Below are 19,226 nucleotides of genomic sequence, written 5' to 3'. Positions count from 1 at the left end.
GGTTAGCCCTTGCCTCCGCCGAGGAGCTGGGAACTGGATTTCAAAGGGATGTGGGGAAGGGGCGGGGGCGGGCACTGGAGATGGGCCCAGTACTGGGAGCTACACAGGCTCGGCGCAGAGCTGGGGGCCCCTCCAGCCGGGACACACGCTGGTGCGGGGGTCGGGCTCGCTATCCCAGCCCCATGGCTACTTCAGGGCAGGCCCAGCGCCCGCTGCTGGTGCCAAGCCCTCCCTGCCTCACCCCTCCCCCACTACGTTCTATGCGGCTGTTCCCCAGCTGCCCTGCCCCAGAGGTGGCTGCATCTCAGCACCTAGGGAGCCCTCCCTGGGGCTCCCTTCACTAGGGGAAGGCCGAGGGGGCCCAGCTCCCCTGGGGGGGGCAAGGGGCCAAGGCCCAAGGAGCCGAGAGGTTGGGGGGGGAATCCAAGGAAAAATAGAGGCCGGGGTGAAGGGTCACGGGAACAAGCTGGGGAGGGGTCAAGAGAATTAAGGGTCACAGGGTCAAGGGAGTAAATCCCCCCCCCCCGACCTAGGCCAGTGAAGAAACAGGGAGATTTTTCTTCCAGCAAGTCAATGGTCTCTCCCAGCTCCCCTCCCCCCCGCTCAGTGCCAATGGCCACTCCCAGGATCCCCACCCCCTCCATTCATCGTGATTGGTTTCGCCCAGATCTCCCCCAAGGTCAGGGTGAATGGTCATGACCAGCCCCCTCCTCCGTCAATGGTCTCTGCCATCTTCCCCCCCCCCGCCCTACTCCGAATGGAATCTCCCGGCGGGGCGGGGCGGGGCGGGACGGGGCTGGGTGACACCATCAGGCTGCGCGCGGCAGGGAGAGACCATCTGCAGGGGCGCGGCAGGTGAGAGCAGCCCGCTCGCGCACGTGGCTGGGCACCCGGGGCGGGCAGCTGGTGCCGCGGGCACGGGCCGGGGGGGGGGGCAGCGCTCTGGGACCTGCTCCCCCAAGCCCCGCCCACAGCCTGCTGCTCCGGCCCCGCCCGCTGCCCCCCCTGCCCCGCCCCCCAGCACCCTCGGCCCCGCCCCCCAGCACTGCCCCCCAGCACCCCCCACCCTGCCCCCATGCCCCGCCCCCCAGCACCCCCACCCTGCCCCCTCGGCCCCGCCCCCCAGCACCGCCCACCCTGCCCCCATGCCCCGCCCCCCAGCACCTCCACCCTGCCCCCTCGGCCCCGCCCCCCAGCGCCCTTCACCCCCAGCACTGCCCCCCAGCGCCCCCACCCTGCCCCCTCGGCCCCGCCCCCCAGCGCCCTTCACCCCCAGCACTGCCCCCCAGCGCCCCCACCCTGCCCCCATGCCCCGGCCCCCAGCGCCCTTCACCCCCCAGCACTGCCCCCCAGCACCCTCCACCCCCCAGCACTGCCCCCCAGCGCCCCCCACCCTGCCCCCTCACCCCGCCCCCCCAGTGCCCTTCACCCTCCAGCACTGCCCACCCCCCAGCACTGCCCCCCAGTGCCCCCCACCCCTGCCCCCATGCCCCACCCCCCAGCACCTCCACCCTGCCCCCTCAGCCCCGCCCCCAGCGCCCTTCACCCCCCAGCACTGTCCCCCCAGCGCCCCCACCCTGCCCCCTTTGCCCCGCCCCCCAGCGCCCTTCACCCCCAGCACTGCCCCCCAGCGCCCCCCTACCCTGCTGCCCTCAGCCCCGCCCCTTCCCCCATCTGTACACCCCCAGCTCTGTGCCCCTCACCCCCTGCCACCCCTTCGCCTCCCAGCCCTGCACCCCGTGCCCCCCCTAAAATTGCCTTCCCCAGTGCCCCTTGCTCCTGCCCCGCAGCCCCCGCCGGCCCAGGGTGGAGGCCGGGGGGGTCGGGGTTTGGCCCCTCTAACGGCCTTTGCCCCCAGCCCTGCCCCGCCATGGCGACACCCTGGGCGGAGAAGCTTTGGCAGAGGAAGGACCCAGCTCCCCCCTCCCGATCCTGAAGGGACCTGCCCCCCCAGCACACGGCCATGGTGAGTCTGGCCCTGGGGGGGGGCCCTTGGCTCTGGGCGCGAGGCTGCCTGGGCCTGCCAAGGGCTGGGGGGGGCTGGCGAGGTCCAAGCCCCCCCCTTCTGCCCCGTGTGCTTCCCCCCCAGAAGCGAGGTGGCCGGAGGGGCCCCCAGCCACGCCGGAGCCCCGGGCTGCCCGAAACCAAGCGCCGCGGCCGAGCGCAGCGGGCGAGCAGAGAGACGGAGGAGCTGGAGTCGGGGCTGCGGCGCCTGGTAGGTGGGGCGAGAGCCGGGGGGGGCCGTGGGGCTGGGCTTTCCGCTGGCGGCGCCTGCTCCCTGGCCGTGGGGGGAAGGGGAGCGGGTCTGGGGGGGCCGGCGCCTGGCTCCACTGTCGTGTCCCCCCCAGGACCTGGGCGTGGAGGGGACGGTGCCCGTGGGGACGGGCCTGGCCTTTGACGAGCGGCTCACAGAGTCTCACTGCCTGTGGGATGACAGGTACGGGGGGGGGGGGGGGAGCCACGACCCCCACCCCAGCGACCCCTCCCGCCAGTCACCACGGCCCCCGAACCGCCTCCCCCCCAGCGACCCCTCCCGCCAGTCACCACGGCCCCCGAGCCGCCTCCCCCCAGCGACCCCTCCCGCCAGTCACCACGGCCCCCCGAGCCGCCTCCCCCCAGCGACCCCTCCCGCCAGTCACCACGGCCCCTGAGCCGCCTCCCCCCCAGCGACCCCTCCCGCCAGTCACCACGGCCCCCGAACCGCCTCCCCCCAGTGACCCCTCCCGCCAGTCACCACGGCCCCCGAACCGCCTCCCCCCCAGCGACCCCTCCCGCCAGTCACCACGGCCCCCGAGCCGCCTCCCCCCAGCGACCCCTCCCGCCAGTCACCACGGCCCCCCGAGCCGCCTCCCCCCAGCGACCCCTCCCGCCAGTCACCACGGCCCCCCGAGCCGCCTCCCCCCAGCGACCCCTCCCGCCAGTCACCACGGCCCCCCGAGCCGCCTCCCCCCAGCGACCCCTCCCGCCAGTCACCACGGCCCCCGAACCGCCTCCCCCCCAGCGACCCCTCCCGCCAGTCACCACGGCCCCCGAGCCGCCTCCCCCCAGCGACCCCTCCCGCCAGTTACCACGGCCCCCGAACCGCCTCCCCCCAGCGACCCCTCCCGTCAGTCACCACGGCCCCTGAGCCGCCTCCCCCCCAGCGACCCCTCCCGCCAGTCACCACGGCCCCCGAACCGCCTCCCCCCAGCGACCCCTCCCGTCAGTCACCACGGCCCCCGAACCGCCTCCCCCCAGCGACCCCTCCCGCCAGTCACCACGGCCCCCGAGCCGCCTCCCCCCAGTGACCCCTCCCGCCAGTCACCACGGCCCCCGAGCCGCCTCCCCCCCAGCGACCCCTCCCGCCAGTCACCACGGCCCCCGAGCCGCCTCCCCCCCAGCGACCCCTCCCGCCAGTCACCACGGCCCCCGAGCCGCCTCCCCCCCAGCGACCCCTCCCGCCAGTCACCACGGCCCCCGAGCCGCCTCCCCCCCAGCGACCCCTCCCGTCAGTCACCACGGCCCCCGAGCCGCCTCCCCCCCAGCGACCCCTCCCGCCAGTCACCACGGCCCCCGAACCGCCTCCCCCCCAGCGACCCCTCCCGCCAGTCACCACGGCCCCCGAGCCGCCTCCCCCCAGCGACCCCTCCCGCCAGTCACCACGGCCCCCGAGCCGCCTCCCCCCAGTGACCCCTCCCGCCAGTCACCACGGCCCCCGAGCCGCCTCCCCCCAGCGACCCCTCCCGCCAGTCACCACGGCCCCCGAGCCGCCTCCCCCCAGCGACCCCTCCCGTCAGTCACCACGGCCCCTGAGCCGCCTCCCCCCAGCGACCCCTCCCGCCAGTCACCACGGCCCCCGAACCGCCTCCCCCCAGCGACCCCTCCCGTCAGTCACCACGGCCCCCGAACCGCCTCCCCCCAGCGACCCCTCCCGCCAGTCACCACGGCCCCCGAGCCGCCTCCCCCCAGTGACCCCTCCCGCCAGTCACCACGGCCCCCGAGCCGCCTCCCCCCCAGCGACCCCTCCCGCCAGTCACCACGGCCCCCGAGCCGCCTCCCCCCAGCGACCCCTCCCGCCAGTCACCACGGCCCCCGAGCCGCCTCCCCCCCAGCGACCCCTCCCGCCAGTCACCACGGCCCCCGAGCCGCCTCCCCCCAGCGACCCCTCCCGTCAGTCACCACGGCCCCCGAGCCGCCTCCCCCCCAGCGACCCCTCCCGCCAGTCACCACGGCCCCCGAACCGCCTCCCCCCCAGCGACCCCTCCCGCCAGTCACCACGGCCCCCGAGCCGCCTCCCCCCAGCGACCCCTCCCGCCAGTCACCACGGCCCCCGAGCCGCCTCCCCCCCAGCGACCCCTCCCGCCAGTCACCACGGCCCCCGAGCCGCCTCCCCCCAGCGACCCCTCCCGCCAGTCACCACGGCCCCTGAGCCGCCTCCCCCCAGCGACCCCTCCCGCCAGTCACCACGGCCCCCGAGCCGCCTCCCCCCCAGCGACCCCTCCCGCCAGTCACCACGGCCCCCGAGCCGCCTCCCCCCAGCGACCCCTCCCGCCAGTCACCACGGCCCCCGAGCCGCCTCCCCCCCAGCGACCCCTCCCGCCAGTCACCACGGCCCCCGAGCCGCCTCCCCCCCAGCGACCGGCCCCCTAGCTTATCTGGGATCTGGGCCCGGGCCCCTCCTGTCCAGCGCCGGGATCCTCGCTCTGGGGGGCACATCGCTGCCCCCCGGCCCTGCCGGCGCCCCTCCCTCCCTCCCTCCCTCCCTCCCTCCCCAGCCCTGCCCCCCGGCGCCCACCCCTCCCTCCCGCCCCCCAGCCCCTGCCCCCCGGCACCCACCCCTCCCCCCAGCCCCTGCCCCCCGGCACCCACCCCTCCCCCCAGCCCCTGCCCCCCGGCACCCACCCCTCCCTCCCACCCCCCAGCCCTGCCCCCTGGCACCCATCCCTCACTCCCTGCTGCAGCCCCTGCCCCCTGGCGCCCACCCCTCACTCCCGCCCCCCAGCCCCTGCCCCCCGGCGCCCCTCCCTCCCTCCCAGCCCCTGCCCCCCGGCGCCCACTCCTCACTCCCGCCCCCCAGCCCCTGCCCCCCGGCGCCCACTCCTCACTCCCGCCCCCCAGCCCCTGCCCCCTGGCGCCCCTCCCTCCCTCCCCAGCCCCTGCCCCCCCGGCGCCCCTCCCTCCCTCCCCAGCCCCCCAGCCCCGGCCACTTTCTCCCGCTCTGTCGTTTCGCCCCCAGCTTCCCGGAGCGCCCGGAGCGGCTGGTGGCTGTGCAGGAGAAGCTGCTGCAGAGCGGCCTGTGGGAACGCTGCGTCCCAGTCGAGGTGAGAGGAGGGGCTGGGACCCCTGGGTCTGTCCCTTGCCCGGAGGTGTCCCAAGACCAGCTGCCCCTCCCCCCGCTCTGCTGCAGCCCCCCACTTCCCTCCTCTGTCCTCACAGGCCCGGCCGGCTACAGAGGAAGAGATTCTGCTGGTCCACAGGTACGGACTGCAGCCGGGGGGCGGGCCAGCTGGGGCTGCGGGGCAGGAGGGGGGCAACGGCAGGGCTGGGGGGTACCAGCGAGGCAGGGGCGAGGGGCTCGCTCTCTCTCTGTCTCTCAGCCCGGGGTACGTGGAGCTGGTGAAGTCGACGGAGCAGATGAGTGAGGAGGAGCTGAGGGGCCTGTCGGGGACGTTCGACTCCGTCTTCCTGCACCCGGTGAGCTCCTGCCAGCCAGCGAGGGACCCCCCCAGATGCCTGGGTTCCCCGGCTCTGCGAGGGGACGCTGGCGGGGGGGGGGGGTGGAGGCCGGGGTTCCCCGGCGCGGGGTCTTGGCGGTGCGGGGGGGGGGGGGGCCGGAGGCCGGGGTTCCCCGGCGCGGGGTCCTGGCGGGCTGTCCCCCTGTGCCGTCTGTGGGCCCCCCGGGGCTCGGTGTCCAAGCCCCGCTCTCCGTTGCTCCTGCCCCAGGGTTCGTACCAAGGTGCCCGGCTGGCGAGCGGCTGCCTCCTGCGGCTGCTGGAGAAGGTGCAGGCGGGGGAGCTGCGCAACGGGCTGGCGCTGATCCGGTAGGAGGGGCTGGGTGGGGCCCCCGCGCGGCGGCTGATCCCAGGCTGCTTCCCAGACCTCGGCCCAGGCTGCGCGGCCGGACGTGGGGCTCGTGGGACTGGATCCTGCTTGGCCCCCTGTATCCGCACCGCCCCAGGGGCAGTCTGGGCCCCGTCCCCTCGGCCCCCTGTATCCGCACAGCCCCAGGGGCTCAAATCTGCCCTCAAGCTGTCCCAGCCGGCGCTGGGCTGCGGGGCCCCCGTCTTCGTCTTTCTCCTCCCAAGAGAAACGACCCAGGCAGCATGTGCTGGGCTGCAGCCCTTACTCGGGCAGGGCAGTCGGGAACAGCCCCGTTTCAGCGCCCGTGTCGTTCCCGGGCAGCGTTCTATGCGGCTGTTCCTCAGCTGCCCCACCCCAGAGGGGGCCGCAAGTTAGTGACAGGTGAGCCCTCTGCTAGCCCGGTTTGTCTCCATTCAGGCCTCCAGGACACCACGCCCACCACGATAAGATGGACGGATACTGCATCTTCAACCACCTGGCCATCGCGGCCAGATACGCCCGGCAAAACCTGGGAGTGGACCGGTGAGCGATGGGGGGCTGGGAGCCGGACGGCGGGGCAGGGGGCAGGCCGGGAGCCGAGCCCCCTAACAAGTCTCGCTTCTCTCCAGCGTCCTGATTGTCGACTGGGACGTTCACCATGGGCAGGGGACACAGTTCCTCTTTGAGCAGGACCCCAGGTCAGTCCCCGCTGCTCAGAGCAGGGGCGGAGGGCGGGGGGCACCGGCGGGGGCGGTGGGGGGCTCCGGCGGGGGCTGGGGGGCTCCGGCGGGGGCTGCGGGCTGGGGGCTCCGGCGGGGGCGGGGGGCTCCGGCGGGGGCTGCGGGCGGGGGGCTCCGGCGGGGGGCACCGGCGGGGGCTGCGGGCGGGGGCTGGGGGCGCCGGGTGGGGGGCTCCGGCGGGGGCTGGGGGCTGCGGGCGGGGGGCGCCGGCCCTGGCCCTTCATTGCCCCGTCTCTCTGCAGCGTGCTCTATTTCTCCATCCATCGCTATGAGGACGGGAGGTTCTGGCCCCACCTGCCGGCATCCGACAGCCCCGCCGTGGGGCAGGGCCGTGGGGAGGGGTTCAACATCAACGTGCCATGGAATGCGGTAGGACCGGAGGCTGCGGGAGGCGGCCGGGCCGAGCGTTATGTGCGGCTGTTCCCCTGCAGCCCACACTAGAAGTGGCTGCATTCGAGCTCCCGAAGAGAGGGGTCTCAGTTCCAGCCCCAGCTGGTTCTGGTGGCTGCTGGGTTTGACGCTGCGCTCGGGGATCCCAAGGTAAGAGGGGTCCCCCCATTGCAGGGGGGACATGGGGGTGCCAGGTCAGTGGTGCAGGGCAAAGGGGTGTTCAGTTGTGGAGGGGAGTGAGGCCGGTGGGGGGCAGGGCGAGAGGGGTGTTGGGTCGTGGGGCGGGGGGGAGTGAGGCCGGTGGGGGGCAGGGCGAGAGGGGTGTTGGGTCGTGGGGGGGTGTTGGGTCGTGGGGCAGGGGGGAGTGAGGCCGGTGGGGGGCAGGGTGAGAGGGGTGTTGGGTCGTGGGGGTGAGGGGGTGTTGGGTCGTGGGGCAGGGGGAGTGAGGCCGGTGGGGGGTAGGGGCGAGAGGGGTGTTGGGTCGTGGGGGGGTGAGAGGGGTGTTGGGTCGTGGGGCAGGGGGGAGTGAGGCCGGTGGGGGGCAGGGTGAGAGGGGTGTTGGGTCGTGGGGGGGGTGAGGGAGTGAGGCCGGTGGGGGGCAGGGCGAGAGGGGTGTTGGGTCGTGGGGGGGGGTGAGAGGGGTGTTGGGTCGTGGGGCAGGGGGGAGTGAGGCCGGTGGGGGCAGGGTGAGAGGGGTGTTGGGTCGTGGGGGGGTGAGGGAGTGAGGCCGGTGGGGGGCAGGGCGAGAGGGGTGTTGGGTCGTGGGGCAGGGGGGAGTGAGGCCGGTGGGGGGCAGGGTGGGGAGGGGGTGTTGGGTCGTGGGGGGGTGAGAGGGGTGTTGGGTCGTGGGGTCTAGATAGGGGGCAGGGGCCCAGGGAGGGCTGGTCTGGGGGGCAGGGAGCCTGGCCAACGGAGCCGTGCGCACCCCTAGGGCGAGATGGCCGTGTCCCCCGCGGGCTTCGCCCATCTGACTCATCTGCTGCTGGCCCTGGCGGGAGGCAAGGTGCTGCTGTCTTTGGAGGTGAGTCTGCCCCCTCCCAGAGCTCGCTGCCGCCGCGCCCAGCGGGGCTGCATCCTGGCCCCGGGCGTTACGTGCTGCTGTTCCCAGGCGCCGCGCCCCAGCGGTGGCTGCATCCTGGCCCCGGGCGTTACGTGCTGCTGTTCCCAGCCGCCGCGCCCAGCGGGGGCTGCATCCTGGCCCCGGGCGTTACGTGCTGCTGTTCCCAGCCGCCGCGCCCCAGCGGGGGCTGCATCCTGGCCCCGGGCGTTACGTGCTGCTGTTCCCAGGCGCCGCGCCCCAGCGGTGGCTGCATCCTGGCCCCGGGCGTTACGTGCTGCTGTTCCCAGGCGCCGCGCCCCAGCGGTGGCTGCATCCTGGCCCCGGGCGTTACGTGCTGCTGTTCCCAGCCGCCGCGCCCAGCGGTGGCTGCATCCTGGCCCCGGGCGTTACGTGCTGCTGTTCCCAGGCGCCGCGCCCCAGCGGTGGCTGCATCCTGGCCCCGGGCGTTACGTGCTGCTGTTCCCAGGCGCCGCGCCCCAGCGGTGGCTGCATCCTGGCCCCGGGCGTTACGTGCTGCTGTTCCCAGGCGCCGCGCCCCAGCGGTGGCTGCATCCTGGCCCCGGGCATTACGTGCTGCTGTTCCCGGGCGTTACATGCTGCTGTTCCCAGCCGCCGCGCCCAGCGGGGGCTGCATCCTGGCCCCGGGCGTTACATGCTGCTGTTCCCAGGCGCCGCGCCCCAGCGGTGGCTGCCAGGGGGCTGGGGGAGCTATTGACCCGTTTTCTCCCCTCCCCAGGGTGGCTACGACCTGGGCTCCCTGGCCGAGGGGGTCTGTGCGGCGCTGAGGACCCTCCTGGGGGACCCCTGTCCCCGGCTGGAGCCGCCCGTGGCCCCGTGTGCCAGGTGAGCGGGGTTCTGGCGGGGAGGGGCAAGCGCTGCGTCGGCACCCCACTCACTCCGGCCTGCTCCCCTCCCCAGCGCCCGGAGCTCTGTGGCCGGGACGCTTGCAGCCCACGAGAGATACTGGCACAGCCTGCGGAGAGAGGGTGAGTCCTGGCCCGCAGCCCCCCCGGCGCTCCCTGGCCCTGCTCCCCCTCCCTGGGGGCGTGGCGAGCTGCCCCCGCGCCCCTCAGCTCTGGCTCCCCCTCTCCCAGCCTCCCACACCGCTGAGGATGCAGAAGGGGAGCCGGCCCCCATGACCCCCACCGGCCCCCCCGAGGTGGAGCGACCCCTCCCAGCTGCCCGTACCGGCCTGGTGTACGACGAGCGCATGACGGAGCATTACAACATGTGGGACAGGTACCGCCCGGACGCCTGGGGTCTCTCCCGGCTGTGGGGGGAGAGCGGGGAAGAGTGGTTAGAGCAGGGAGGGGTCTCTGGGAGGGGGGCGGGGGCTAGTGGTTAGAGGGGGGGTCTCTGGGACGGGAGCGGGGGCTAGTGGTTAGAGCAAGGATGGAGGGTCTCTGGGAGGGGAGCGGGGGCTAGTGGTTGGAGCAAGGGGCCTGGGGTCTCTCCCGGCTGTGGGAGGGGAGCGGGGAAGAGTGGTTAGAACAAGGATGGAGGGTCTCTGGGAGGGGAGCGGAGGCTAGTGGTTAGAACAAGGGGTCTCTGGGAGGGGAGCGGGGCTAGTGGTTAGAGCAAGGGGCCTGGGGTCTCTGGGAGGGAAGCGGGGGCTAGTGGTTAGAGCAGAGGGGGGTCTAGAAGCCCGGACGCCTGGGTTTTCTCCTCGCTGTGGGAGGGCGGCGGGGGGCTCTGGGTTCTCTCCCTGTTCCTGGGGGAGGGGCCCCCCAGCAGAGAAGAGGCCCCGGTGTGCACGCTAAGTCCTCCCGCCCCCAGCCAGCACCCGGAGCTGCCGGAGCGGGTCTCGCGCATCTTCCAGCGCCACGGGGAGCTGCGTCTCACGGAGCGGTGCCGCCGCATCCCAGCCCGCGGCGCCGAGGAGGAGGAGCTGAGCATGTGCCACAGGTGAGGGGCCGGAGGGGCCGGGCCACGGGGCTCTCCCTGGTGGGGGGCGGGGCGGCCGTGCGCACTCCTAGCCGCTTTGCCTCCCTCGCAGCCCGGCCTACGTGGAGACGCTCAAGTCCACGGCCGGCATGAAGCCGCGTGACCTGCATCGCCAGGGCGGGCTCTACAACTCCATCTACATCTGCAGCAGCTCGTACGCCTGCGCCCGGCTGGCGGCCGGCTCCGCCTTCAACGCCGTGCAGGCCGTGCTGGAGGGCCAGGTGAGGGGTGGGGCCAGGCCCCGGGAGATGAAAACTTGCTTCCCTTCCCCAGAGCTGGCCCTGGGTAGCGTTCTGTGTGGCTGTTGCCCAGCTGCTTCACCCCAGAGCTGGTCGCATCCAGCCCCAGCCCCATGCAGCGTTACGTGAGGCTGTTCTCCCCTTCCCCCCCCCCAGAACTTGCTTGCTGCATCCCAGGGCTGGGCGAGTTGTCCCCGGGCAGCGTTCTGTGCAGCTGTTCCCCAGCCGCCTCGCCCCAGAGCTGGCTGCCCCTCGGTGCTCTCACCCCCCCGTGCCTCTGCCTGGCTCTAGGTGCAGAACGCTGTGGCCATCGTCCGCCCGCCCGGGCACCACGCAGAGTCCGACATGGCCTGTGGCTTCTGCTTCTTCAACTCGGTGGCCCTGGCGGCTCGCTTCGCGCAGCGCCTGGCGGGCCGGCCCATGAGGTGAGGGGCCTGGGGGCGGGGCCTGGGCGGGGGGCGGGGCCTGGGCGCCTGGGTTCCATCCTTATCTTCTCGTCGTCAGGGTCATGATCCTGGACTGGGATGTTCACCACGGCAACGGAACCCAGCACATGTTTGAGGAAGATCCAAGGTACCATGCCCATGGGGGGGCTGTGGTGGGTCGACAGACTGGGCGAGGGAACAGCAGTGATGAGTGCGGTGAGGGAGCGGCCGGGGGGCGGGAGCAGTGGGGGGGCGGGGGGCCATGCCGCTGGGAGGTAAGGGGGCGACCAGGGGGCGGGGGCCGCGGCCGGGGGACCAGGGAGCCGGGGCACTGGGAGGTAAGGGGGGCCGGGAGCAGTGGGGGGGGTGGGAACGCGGCACTGGGAGGTAAGGGGGGCCGGGGGGGTAGGGGGTGGGAGCTGCGGCGCTGGGAGGAAAGGGGGCGGCCGGGGGGTGGGAGCTGTGGCACTGGGAGGTGGGGAGGGCAGGGGGGGTGGGAGTAGTGGGGGGGGCCAGGGAGCCGTGGCACTGGGAGGTAAGGGGACCGGGGGTGGGAGCCGTGGCACTGGGAGGTAAGGGGGACCGGGGTGGGAGTAGTGGGGGGGGGGACCAGGGAGCCGTGGCACTGGGAGGTAAGGGGGCGACCAGGGGGTGGGAGTAGTGGGGGGGGACCAGGGAGCCGTGGCACTGGGAGGTAAGGGGCGGCTGGGGGGCGGGAGCAGTGGGGGGGGCGGGAGCCGTGGCACTGGGAGGTAAGGGAGGGCCGGGGGGGTGGGAGTAGTGGGGGGGGGGCCAGGGAGCCGTGGCACTGGGAGGTAAGGGGGAACCGGGGGGGGTGGGGGGGGGACCAGGGAGCCGTGGCACTGGGAGGTAAGGGGGGACCGGGGGGATGGGAGCCGTGGCACTGGGAGGTAAGGGGGAACCGGGGGAGTAGTGGGGGGACCAGGGAGCCGTGGCACTGGGAGGTAAGGGGCGACCAGGGGCGGGAGCCGCAGTGATGGAGGACGAGGGAGCAGTGGCCAGTGGAGCGGCGGGAGCAGCCCTGGGGGACAAGGGAGCGGCTGGGGGGCGGGAGCAGCTGGGGCGCGAGCTGTACTGACCCCCCCGCCCCCCCCCAGCGTGCTGTACGTCTCCCTGCACCGGTACGACCACGGCTCCTTCTTCCCCTCCTCGGAGGACGCCGACGCCGACCGCGTGGGGCGGGGGCCAGGCTGCGGCTTCACCCTCAACGTGCCCTGGAACGGCCCCCGCATGGGCGACCCCGAGTACCTGGCTGCCTTCCACCGCCTGGTGCTGCCCGTCGCCTACCAGGTGCCGCCGGCGGGGCCGGAGCCCGGATGCCTGGGTTCTCCGGCGGGGGTGGGGGCGGGCGGGGGGCGGGGCTGCGCCTGGATGCCTGTGTTCTCCGGTGGGGGCGGGCGGGGGGCGGGGCTGTGCCTGGATGCCTGGGTTCTCCGGCGGGGGTGGGGGCGGGGCGGGGGGCGGGGCTGCGCCTGGATGCCTGTGTTCTCCGGTGGGGGCGGGCGGGGGCGGGGCTGTGCCTGGACGCCTGTGTTCTCCGGCGGGGGTGGGGGCGGGCGGGGGGTGGGGCTGTGCCTGGACGCCTGTGTTCTCCGGCGGGGGTGGGGGCGGGCGGGGGGTGGGGCTGTGCCTGGACGCCTGTGTTCTCCGGTGGGGGCGGGCGGGGGGCGGGGCTGTGCCTGGACGCCTGTGTTCTCCGGTGGGGGCGGGCGGGGGGCGGGGCTGTGCCTGGACGCCTGTGTTCTCCGGTGGGGGGGGCGGGGGGCGGGGCTGTGCCTGGACGCCTGTGTTCTCCGGTGGGGGGGGCGGGGGGCGGGGCTGTGCCTGGACGCCTGTGTTCTCCGGTGGGGGGGGGGGGGGGGGGGGCTGTGCCTGGACGCCTGTGTTCTCCGGCGGGGGTGGGGGGGCGGGGGGGGCGGGGCTGTGCCTGGACGCCTGTGTTCTCCGGTGGGGGCGGGCGGGGGGCGGGGCTGTGCCTGGACGCCTGTGTTCTCCGGTGGGGGCGGGCGGGGGGCGGGGCTGTGCCTGGACGCCTGTGTTCTCCGGTGGGGGGGGGGGGGGGCGGGGCTGTGCCTGGACGCCTGTGTTCTCCGGCGGGGGTGGGGGGGGGGGGGTGGGGCTGTGCCTGGACGCCTGTGTTCTCCGGCGGGGGGCGGGGGGCGGGGGGGGGGCTGTGCCTGGACGCCTGTGTTCTCCGGCGGGGGTGGGGGCGGGCGGGGGGCGGGGGGTGGGGCTGTGCCTGGACGCCTGTGTTCTCCGGCGTGGGTGGGGGTGGGCGGGGGGCGGGGGGTGGGGCTGTGCCTGGACGCCTGTGTTCTCCGGCGGGGGTGGGGGCGGGCGGGGGGGCGGGGGGTGGGGCTGTGCCTGGATGCCTGTGTTCTCCGGTGGGGGGGGGCGGGGGGTGGGGCTGTGCCTGGACGCCTGTGTTCTCCGGCGGGGGTGGGGGCGGGCGGGGGCGGGGGGTGGGGCTGTGCCTGGATGCCTGTGTTCTCCGGTGGGGGGGGGGCGGGGGGTGGGGCTGTGCCTGGACGCCTGTGTTCTCCGGCGGGGGTGGGGGCGGGCGGGGGGCGGGGGGTGGGGCTGTGCCTGGACGCCTGTGTTCTCCGGCGGGGGTGGGGGCGGGCGGGGGGCGGGGCTGTGCCTGGACGCCTGTGTTCTCCGGTGGGGGGGGGGCGGGGCGGGGCTGTGCCTGGACGCCTGTGTTCTCCGGTGGGGGGGGGGCGGGGGGCGGGGCTGTGCCTGGACGCCTGTGTTCTCCGGTGGGGGGGGGGCGGGGGGCGGGGCTGTGCCTGGACGCCTGTGTTCTCCGGTGGGGGTGGGGGGGGGGGGCGGGGCTGTGCCTGGACGCCTGTGTTCTCCGGCAGGGGTGGGGGCAGGGGTGGGGGCGGGCGGGGGGCGGGGCTGCGCCTGGACGCCTGTGTTCTCCGGCGGGGGTGGGGGCGGGCGGGGCGGGGCTGTGCCTGGATGCCTGTGTTCTCCGGTGGGGGGGGGCGGGGGGTGGGGCTGTGCCTGGACGCCTGTGTTCTCCGGCGGGGGTGGGGGCGGGCGGGGGGCGGGGGGTGGGGCTGTGCCTGGATGCCTGTGTTCTCCGGTGGGGGGGGGGGGGGTGGGGCTGTGCCTGGACGCCTGTGTTCTCCGGCGGGGGTGGGGGCGGGCGGGGGGCGGGGGGTGGGGCTGTGCCTGGATGCCTGTGTTCTCCGGTGGGGGGGGGCGGGGGGTGGGGCTGTGCCTGGATGCCTGTGTTCTCCGGTGGGGGGGGGGGGGGGGGGGGGCGGGGCTGTGCCTGGACGCCTGTGTTCTCCGGTGGGGGGGGGGCGGGGGGGGGGCTGTGCCTGGACGCCTGTGTTCTCCGGCGGGGCTCGCTCTCACTCTTTCTCTCTCTCACTCTCTCTAGTTCGACCCGGAGCTGGTGCTGGTGTCGGCCGGATTCGACGCCGCCCGTGGCGACCCGCTGGGGGGGTGTCTGGTGAGCCCCGAATGCTACGCCCACATGACCCACCTCCTGCTGGGGCTGGCGGGGGGCCGGGTCGTGCTGGTCCTCGAGGTAGGTGGGGCGGGGCGTGGAGGGCGCAGGGTGTCCCCGTCGGGCTCCCCTCGTGGCCCAGCTGCCTGGCGCCCTGCGCTGCTGCACGGGGGGCGGGTCCCTCGCTCTTGGGTGTCATCGACGCCCGGCACGGGATCTGCGATTAACCCTGCGTGGCGCGTTCGGGCGGGTGTGCACGCGAGATCACTACTACTGAGCGTGCGAGACACGTGCGCCCGTTGTTCATGCACCACCCCGGGCTGCCGGGGCCAGATGGGCAGCGACACGGGGGGCTGGGCGCCCCCAAGTTCCACCTCTCTTCTGCCCCCCAGGGGGGCTACAACCTGGTGTCTATCTCCGAGTCCATGACCATGTGCACCCGCACCCTGCTGGGGGACCCCCTGCCGGAGCTGGGCCGCCTGCGAGCCCCCCACCCCGGCGCCCTCCAGTCGCTGGCCCGGGCGAGCGCCGCGCACCGCGAGTACTGGAGTTGCCTGCGCTTGGACGGTGAGTGGGGCCCCGAGGGCCCGCGTGGCCCCTGCCGCCTGGCCCCCCGGACACACTTTCCGTCTCTTGCAGTGCCGGTCCAGGAGGACGCCAGGCCAGAGCCGGGCCCCGACGCGGCCTCCGGGGAGTCCCCCAGCCCCCCAGCCTCCGAGGGCTCGCTGGATGACACCCTGAAGCTGGGAGCCCTCTGCCTCAGCGAGGAGGCGGAGTCTGACTGTGGCACCCGCCCCCTGAGCCCTGACTCCGCCCTTGTGGGCGGGGTGTCTCCTGGAGGGGCGGAGCCTCTAGTGCCAGAGGCCTCAGAGGTAGGGCCAGTGGGGGGAGGGGAGGTTGCTGGGGGCGTGAAATCCAGGGGGCAGGGGTGGGGGTCTTTTATGGGGGAGCAGCCTGGACATGGAGGGATTTGCAGCTCATCCCTCTCCCCCTTCCCCCCCCCCCCCAGGATGCCCCCGCTCTCCTGAACGAAGCGGCTGCCCTGCTCCCCGGCCCCACCCCCACCCTCCGCCTGGAGGTGGAGTTTGCAGACACGGTGAGACACCCCCCCCCCCCCACCTGGCGCTCTGCTCCCCTCTGCATCCCCTCACCAGCCTCACATGCCCAGCACTCGGTGACTGCACCGCCTGACGCCGGGGGGCTGGGACCCAGAGCACCTGGGGTGTCTCCCGGGGGATTGGGGAGCGGGGCTGGGAGCGCGAGCGCCTGGGGTCTCTCCCGGGGGGGGGGGGGCGGGGGGGGGCTGGGAGCGCGAATGCCTGGGGTCTCTCCCGGGGCGGGGGCGGGGCTGGGGGGGCCTGGGGCGGGGGCGGGGCTGGGAGCGCGAGCGCCTGGGGTCTCTCCCCGGGGCGGGGGGGGGGGGGCGGGGCTGGGAGCCCGAGCGCCTGGGGTCTCTCCCGGGGGGGGGGGGGCTGGGAGCGCGAGCGCCGGGGGTCTCTCCGGGGGGGGGGCGGGGGGGCTGGGAGCCCGAGCGCCTGGGGTCTCTCCGGGGGGGGGCGGGGCTGGGAGCGCGAGCGCCGGGGGTCTCTCCGGGGGGGGGGCGGGGCTGGGAGCCCGAGCGCCTGGGGTCCATCCTGGTGTCTCTGCAGGGGACGCTCTACGCTGTGACCCCTCTGCCCTGGTGCCCCCACCTGGACTCCGTCCGGCCTCTTCCGCCCGCCGGCCTGGACGTGCTGGCCCCGTGCGAGGAGTGCGGCAGCGAGAGCGAGAACTGGGTCTGCCTGACCTGCTACCAGGTGAGTGGCGCCTCCCTGCCCCCCAGCCCTGCCAGTGCCCCCCACGCCGGAGCCGCAGCCCGTGCCCCCCCACCACTCCCGCCCCCCGGCCCTGCCCCCCCGCCACCCCCGCCCCCCAGCCCCTGCCAGTGCCCCTCACGCCGGAGCCGCAGCCCATGCCCCGCCCCCCCCGCCCCCCACTCCTGCCCCCCTAGCCCTGCCAGTGCCCCTCACGCCCGTGCCCCACCCCCCCCCACTCCCCCCCCCCAGCCCTGCCAGTGCCCCTCATGCTGGAGCCACAGCCCGTGCCCCCCCCCCCCGCCCCTCCTCCCGCCCCCCAGCCCTGCCAGTGCCCCTCACGCCGGAGCCACAGCCCGTGCCCCCCCGCCACTCCCGCCCCCCCAGCCCTGCCAGTGCCCCTCACGCCGGAGCCACAGCCCGTGCCCCCCCGCCCCCCCGCCACTCCCGCCCCCCAGCCCTGCCAGTGCCCCTCACGCCGGAGCCACAGCCCGTGCCCCCCCGCCACTCCCGCCCCCCCAGCCCTGCCACTCCCCCTCACTCCGGAGCCACAGCCCGTGCCCCGCCCCCCACTCCCGCCCCCCCCAGCCCTGTCAGTGCCCCTCACTCCGGAGCCAGAGCCCGTGCCCCCCCGCCCCCCACCACTCCTGCCCCCCCGAGCCCTGCCAGTGCCCCTCACGCCGGAGCCGCAGCCCATGCCCCCCCCACTCCTGCCCCTCAGCCCTGCCCACTCCCAGCCCCCAGCGCCCCAGCCCTGCCAGCGCCCCTCACTCCCCACCTGCAGTCCCCAGCAGCTCTGCCAGTGCGCACCCCCCCCCGTGCCCAGTGGCTGTAACTGCTGCCCCCCCAGGTGCTGTGCGGCCGCTACGTCCATCAGCACATGCTGGCTCATGGCTCCATCTCCGGCCACCCCCTGGTGCTGAGTTACGCGGACCTCTCTGTCTGGTGCTACACCTGTCAATCATATGTCCATCACCCGGTAAGCCCCGCCTCCCTCCATGGTCACATGGTACATCAGGGTTCCCCCTCTGCCTAGATGTGGGGTGGGGGCAGGTGTCGTAGCTGGGGGGCTGCTGATTGGCTGGGGCCGAATGGGCTAGTACATTCCTCCCCCTGCAGCCTTTGGCATGATGGAGCGTCCCAGCTTTGGGAGTAACAGGTTGCTGTAATGGAACAGCACCCCCCTCCCATGCAGTAATGGAATGTTCCAGTCCCAGGAGTAATCCCCCCCCCCCCCCCCGGCTGGTCGGATGTCACCCCTGGGGGGTCATTCAGCGGTGAAGGGCCAAGGGGGATGGGGTGGGGGGCCGTGCAGAAAGGGAATGAAGAGATTTACCCCTTCTCCCACGGGGGTGGGGAACCTCAGCCCCCCCCCCCCATCACCTCCCTGTGGGACTGGAGTGCACAACTCTACTAGCCTGGGCCCCACAAGGCACTGGCGTGCGAGGGAGATGGGGGGGGGGGTGTTTCTGCTCCTCGGTCGAGGCCACGTCCATCAGGGTGTGTGTGGGGGGGGGGGGGGGTTGTTTTTGGTTTTGTTTTTTGGCTCATGGGCGGCCCCGACTGACTTTTCTGAGCATCACCAGGCCCTGCTCCCACAAAGTTTCCCCACCCCTGCTCTGCCATAAGGACGAGGGCGTACCCAATGCAGTGCAGAGGCAGCAGTTCTCCCACAAGGTGGTTAACCTGTGGAACTCCCTGCCACAGGGCTATATCCATTCAAGGAGGATGGGTTCATTGATCGCTACTAGCCAGGCGCGGCAGGGAGGGTGGCCCTAGCCTCAGTTTGCCAGAAGCCAGGAACGGGCGACGGGTCACTGGATGATTGCCGGTTCTGGTCACCTGGACCTGTGGTCTGACCCAGTGTGGACCCTCCCATTCTCTGGCAATGGGGGGAGTGCACAATCCCTCTATCTAATGATGAGTCTAGGGCTGGGACAATCCATTGTGGTGTGGGAGTGGGAGGGAGCTGTACTGGACCATTGCATTCTCCTGGGGGGGAAATGGGACACTCCATTATTGCATGTGGGGGGTGCAAACAGACTTTCTATTGGATCATTCCATTCTCTGCTGAGTGGGAGGGGGAAGAGTGTCACTCCTGGGTTTGGGATGACCTGCCATCAGTGTGCCATGCCTTGGGGGAGGGGAGGGATATACTATGAGGGGGGGGGGGTAATTCCTGGGGCATTCTAGTCCATTATAGGAGCAGGGAGATTGTACCTATTCATGTGGACTGTTCCATTCTCTGAGAGAGGAGGTGCATGCATGAGATTGGGACATTCCATTAAAGCCGTGGGGTGGAGGGGGAAGGTGGTTCCATTGTCCCCATTGTCCCATTCTGACCCTCCCCCCTTCTTTCCTGGCCCCAGACCCTGCTGCCAGCCAAGGCCCTGGCTCACCGCATGAAGTTTGGTGAGGACCCAGCTGTTCCGCTTTGAGCGCTGCCTCACGGGAAGGGGGGCTTGGATCCCCCCGCTCCTCCTACCATGGACCAGCCTGCTCTCTTAAAGGGCTATACACGTGCCAAACAACTCACCAGCAGCATCAAGGAACTCTTACCCCCTCGTGTATCTGTTGGGGGGCCGGCCACCTGCCCCACTCTCTGCTGCCCCATCCACACCCCTGATTCTCTCCCCCCCCACACATGAGACAATCCTGCTCCAGCACCCTCCCCCCCCCCCAAAGCAGAAAGGGTCTTTTTTGGACCATGCAAGGGGTTCATCTCTTCCTCCCCACCCCATAACCGCTGGGCCCAGCACTTTAGCATCCCCATGGCTGGGGGGGGGCTTGTTTCTCCCCCCACAAGAGGACATGGGGCTGCCTGACCATGGAATGGGGCCTGCTGGTGCCAACATGGGGCCCTCCCACCCCACTTAGTGTAGGCCCCCTGTGAACTGGGCCCCCTGTGGCCGTGAGGTGAGGAAGCGGGGGGCAGCTTGCCTGGAGCGGGGGGGGGGGACGGGCCCTCGCTGACTGTGCTGTTCTGGGTGCCTGTTGCAATACAAAGTGAATAATGTGTGGGCCCCATTTCATGCGTCTGCTCGGCGAGTTACAGGCAGGCACCGGCCCAGCCTGCGGCCCGTTCAGCTCCTGCTTGGGCGGCTCCCCAGGC

The 19,226-nt window shown here is 73.6% G+C and overlaps 1 protein-coding gene across 1 annotated transcript; it reads left to right on the top strand.

Annotated features, from left to right (window-relative positions):
* Positions 1-695: 695 nt before the first annotated feature.
* On the top strand, positions 696-19,130 carry HDAC6 (histone deacetylase 6). The gene is given in 27 exon segments (XM_089770454.1): positions 696-721; positions 828-855; positions 2,090-2,215; positions 2,349-2,437; positions 5,216-5,300; positions 5,416-5,456; positions 5,577-5,673; positions 5,923-6,020; positions 6,478-6,582; positions 6,669-6,737; positions 7,022-7,319; positions 8,101-8,190; positions 8,966-9,072; positions 9,148-9,215; positions 9,324-9,468; positions 10,006-10,134; positions 10,226-10,394; positions 10,704-10,837; positions 10,917-10,985; positions 11,956-12,148; positions 14,253-14,402; positions 14,714-14,888; positions 14,961-15,193; positions 15,331-15,417; positions 15,971-16,117; positions 16,965-17,093; positions 18,484-19,130. Coding segments are annotated over 27 exon segments (3,156 nt in total). The 3' UTR covers positions 18,553-19,130.
* Positions 19,131-19,226: the final 96 nt, after the last annotated feature.

The sequence above is a fragment of the Pelodiscus sinensis genome, chromosome 18 (assembly GCF_052426305.1).
Source record: "Pelodiscus sinensis isolate ZL-2025 chromosome 18, ASM5242630v1, whole genome shotgun sequence".
Classification (NCBI taxonomy): domain Eukaryota; kingdom Metazoa; phylum Chordata; order Testudines; family Trionychidae; genus Pelodiscus; species Pelodiscus sinensis.
Note: the sequence above shows the minus strand (reverse complement) of the source record. Positions and strands in the feature narration are given on the sequence as shown.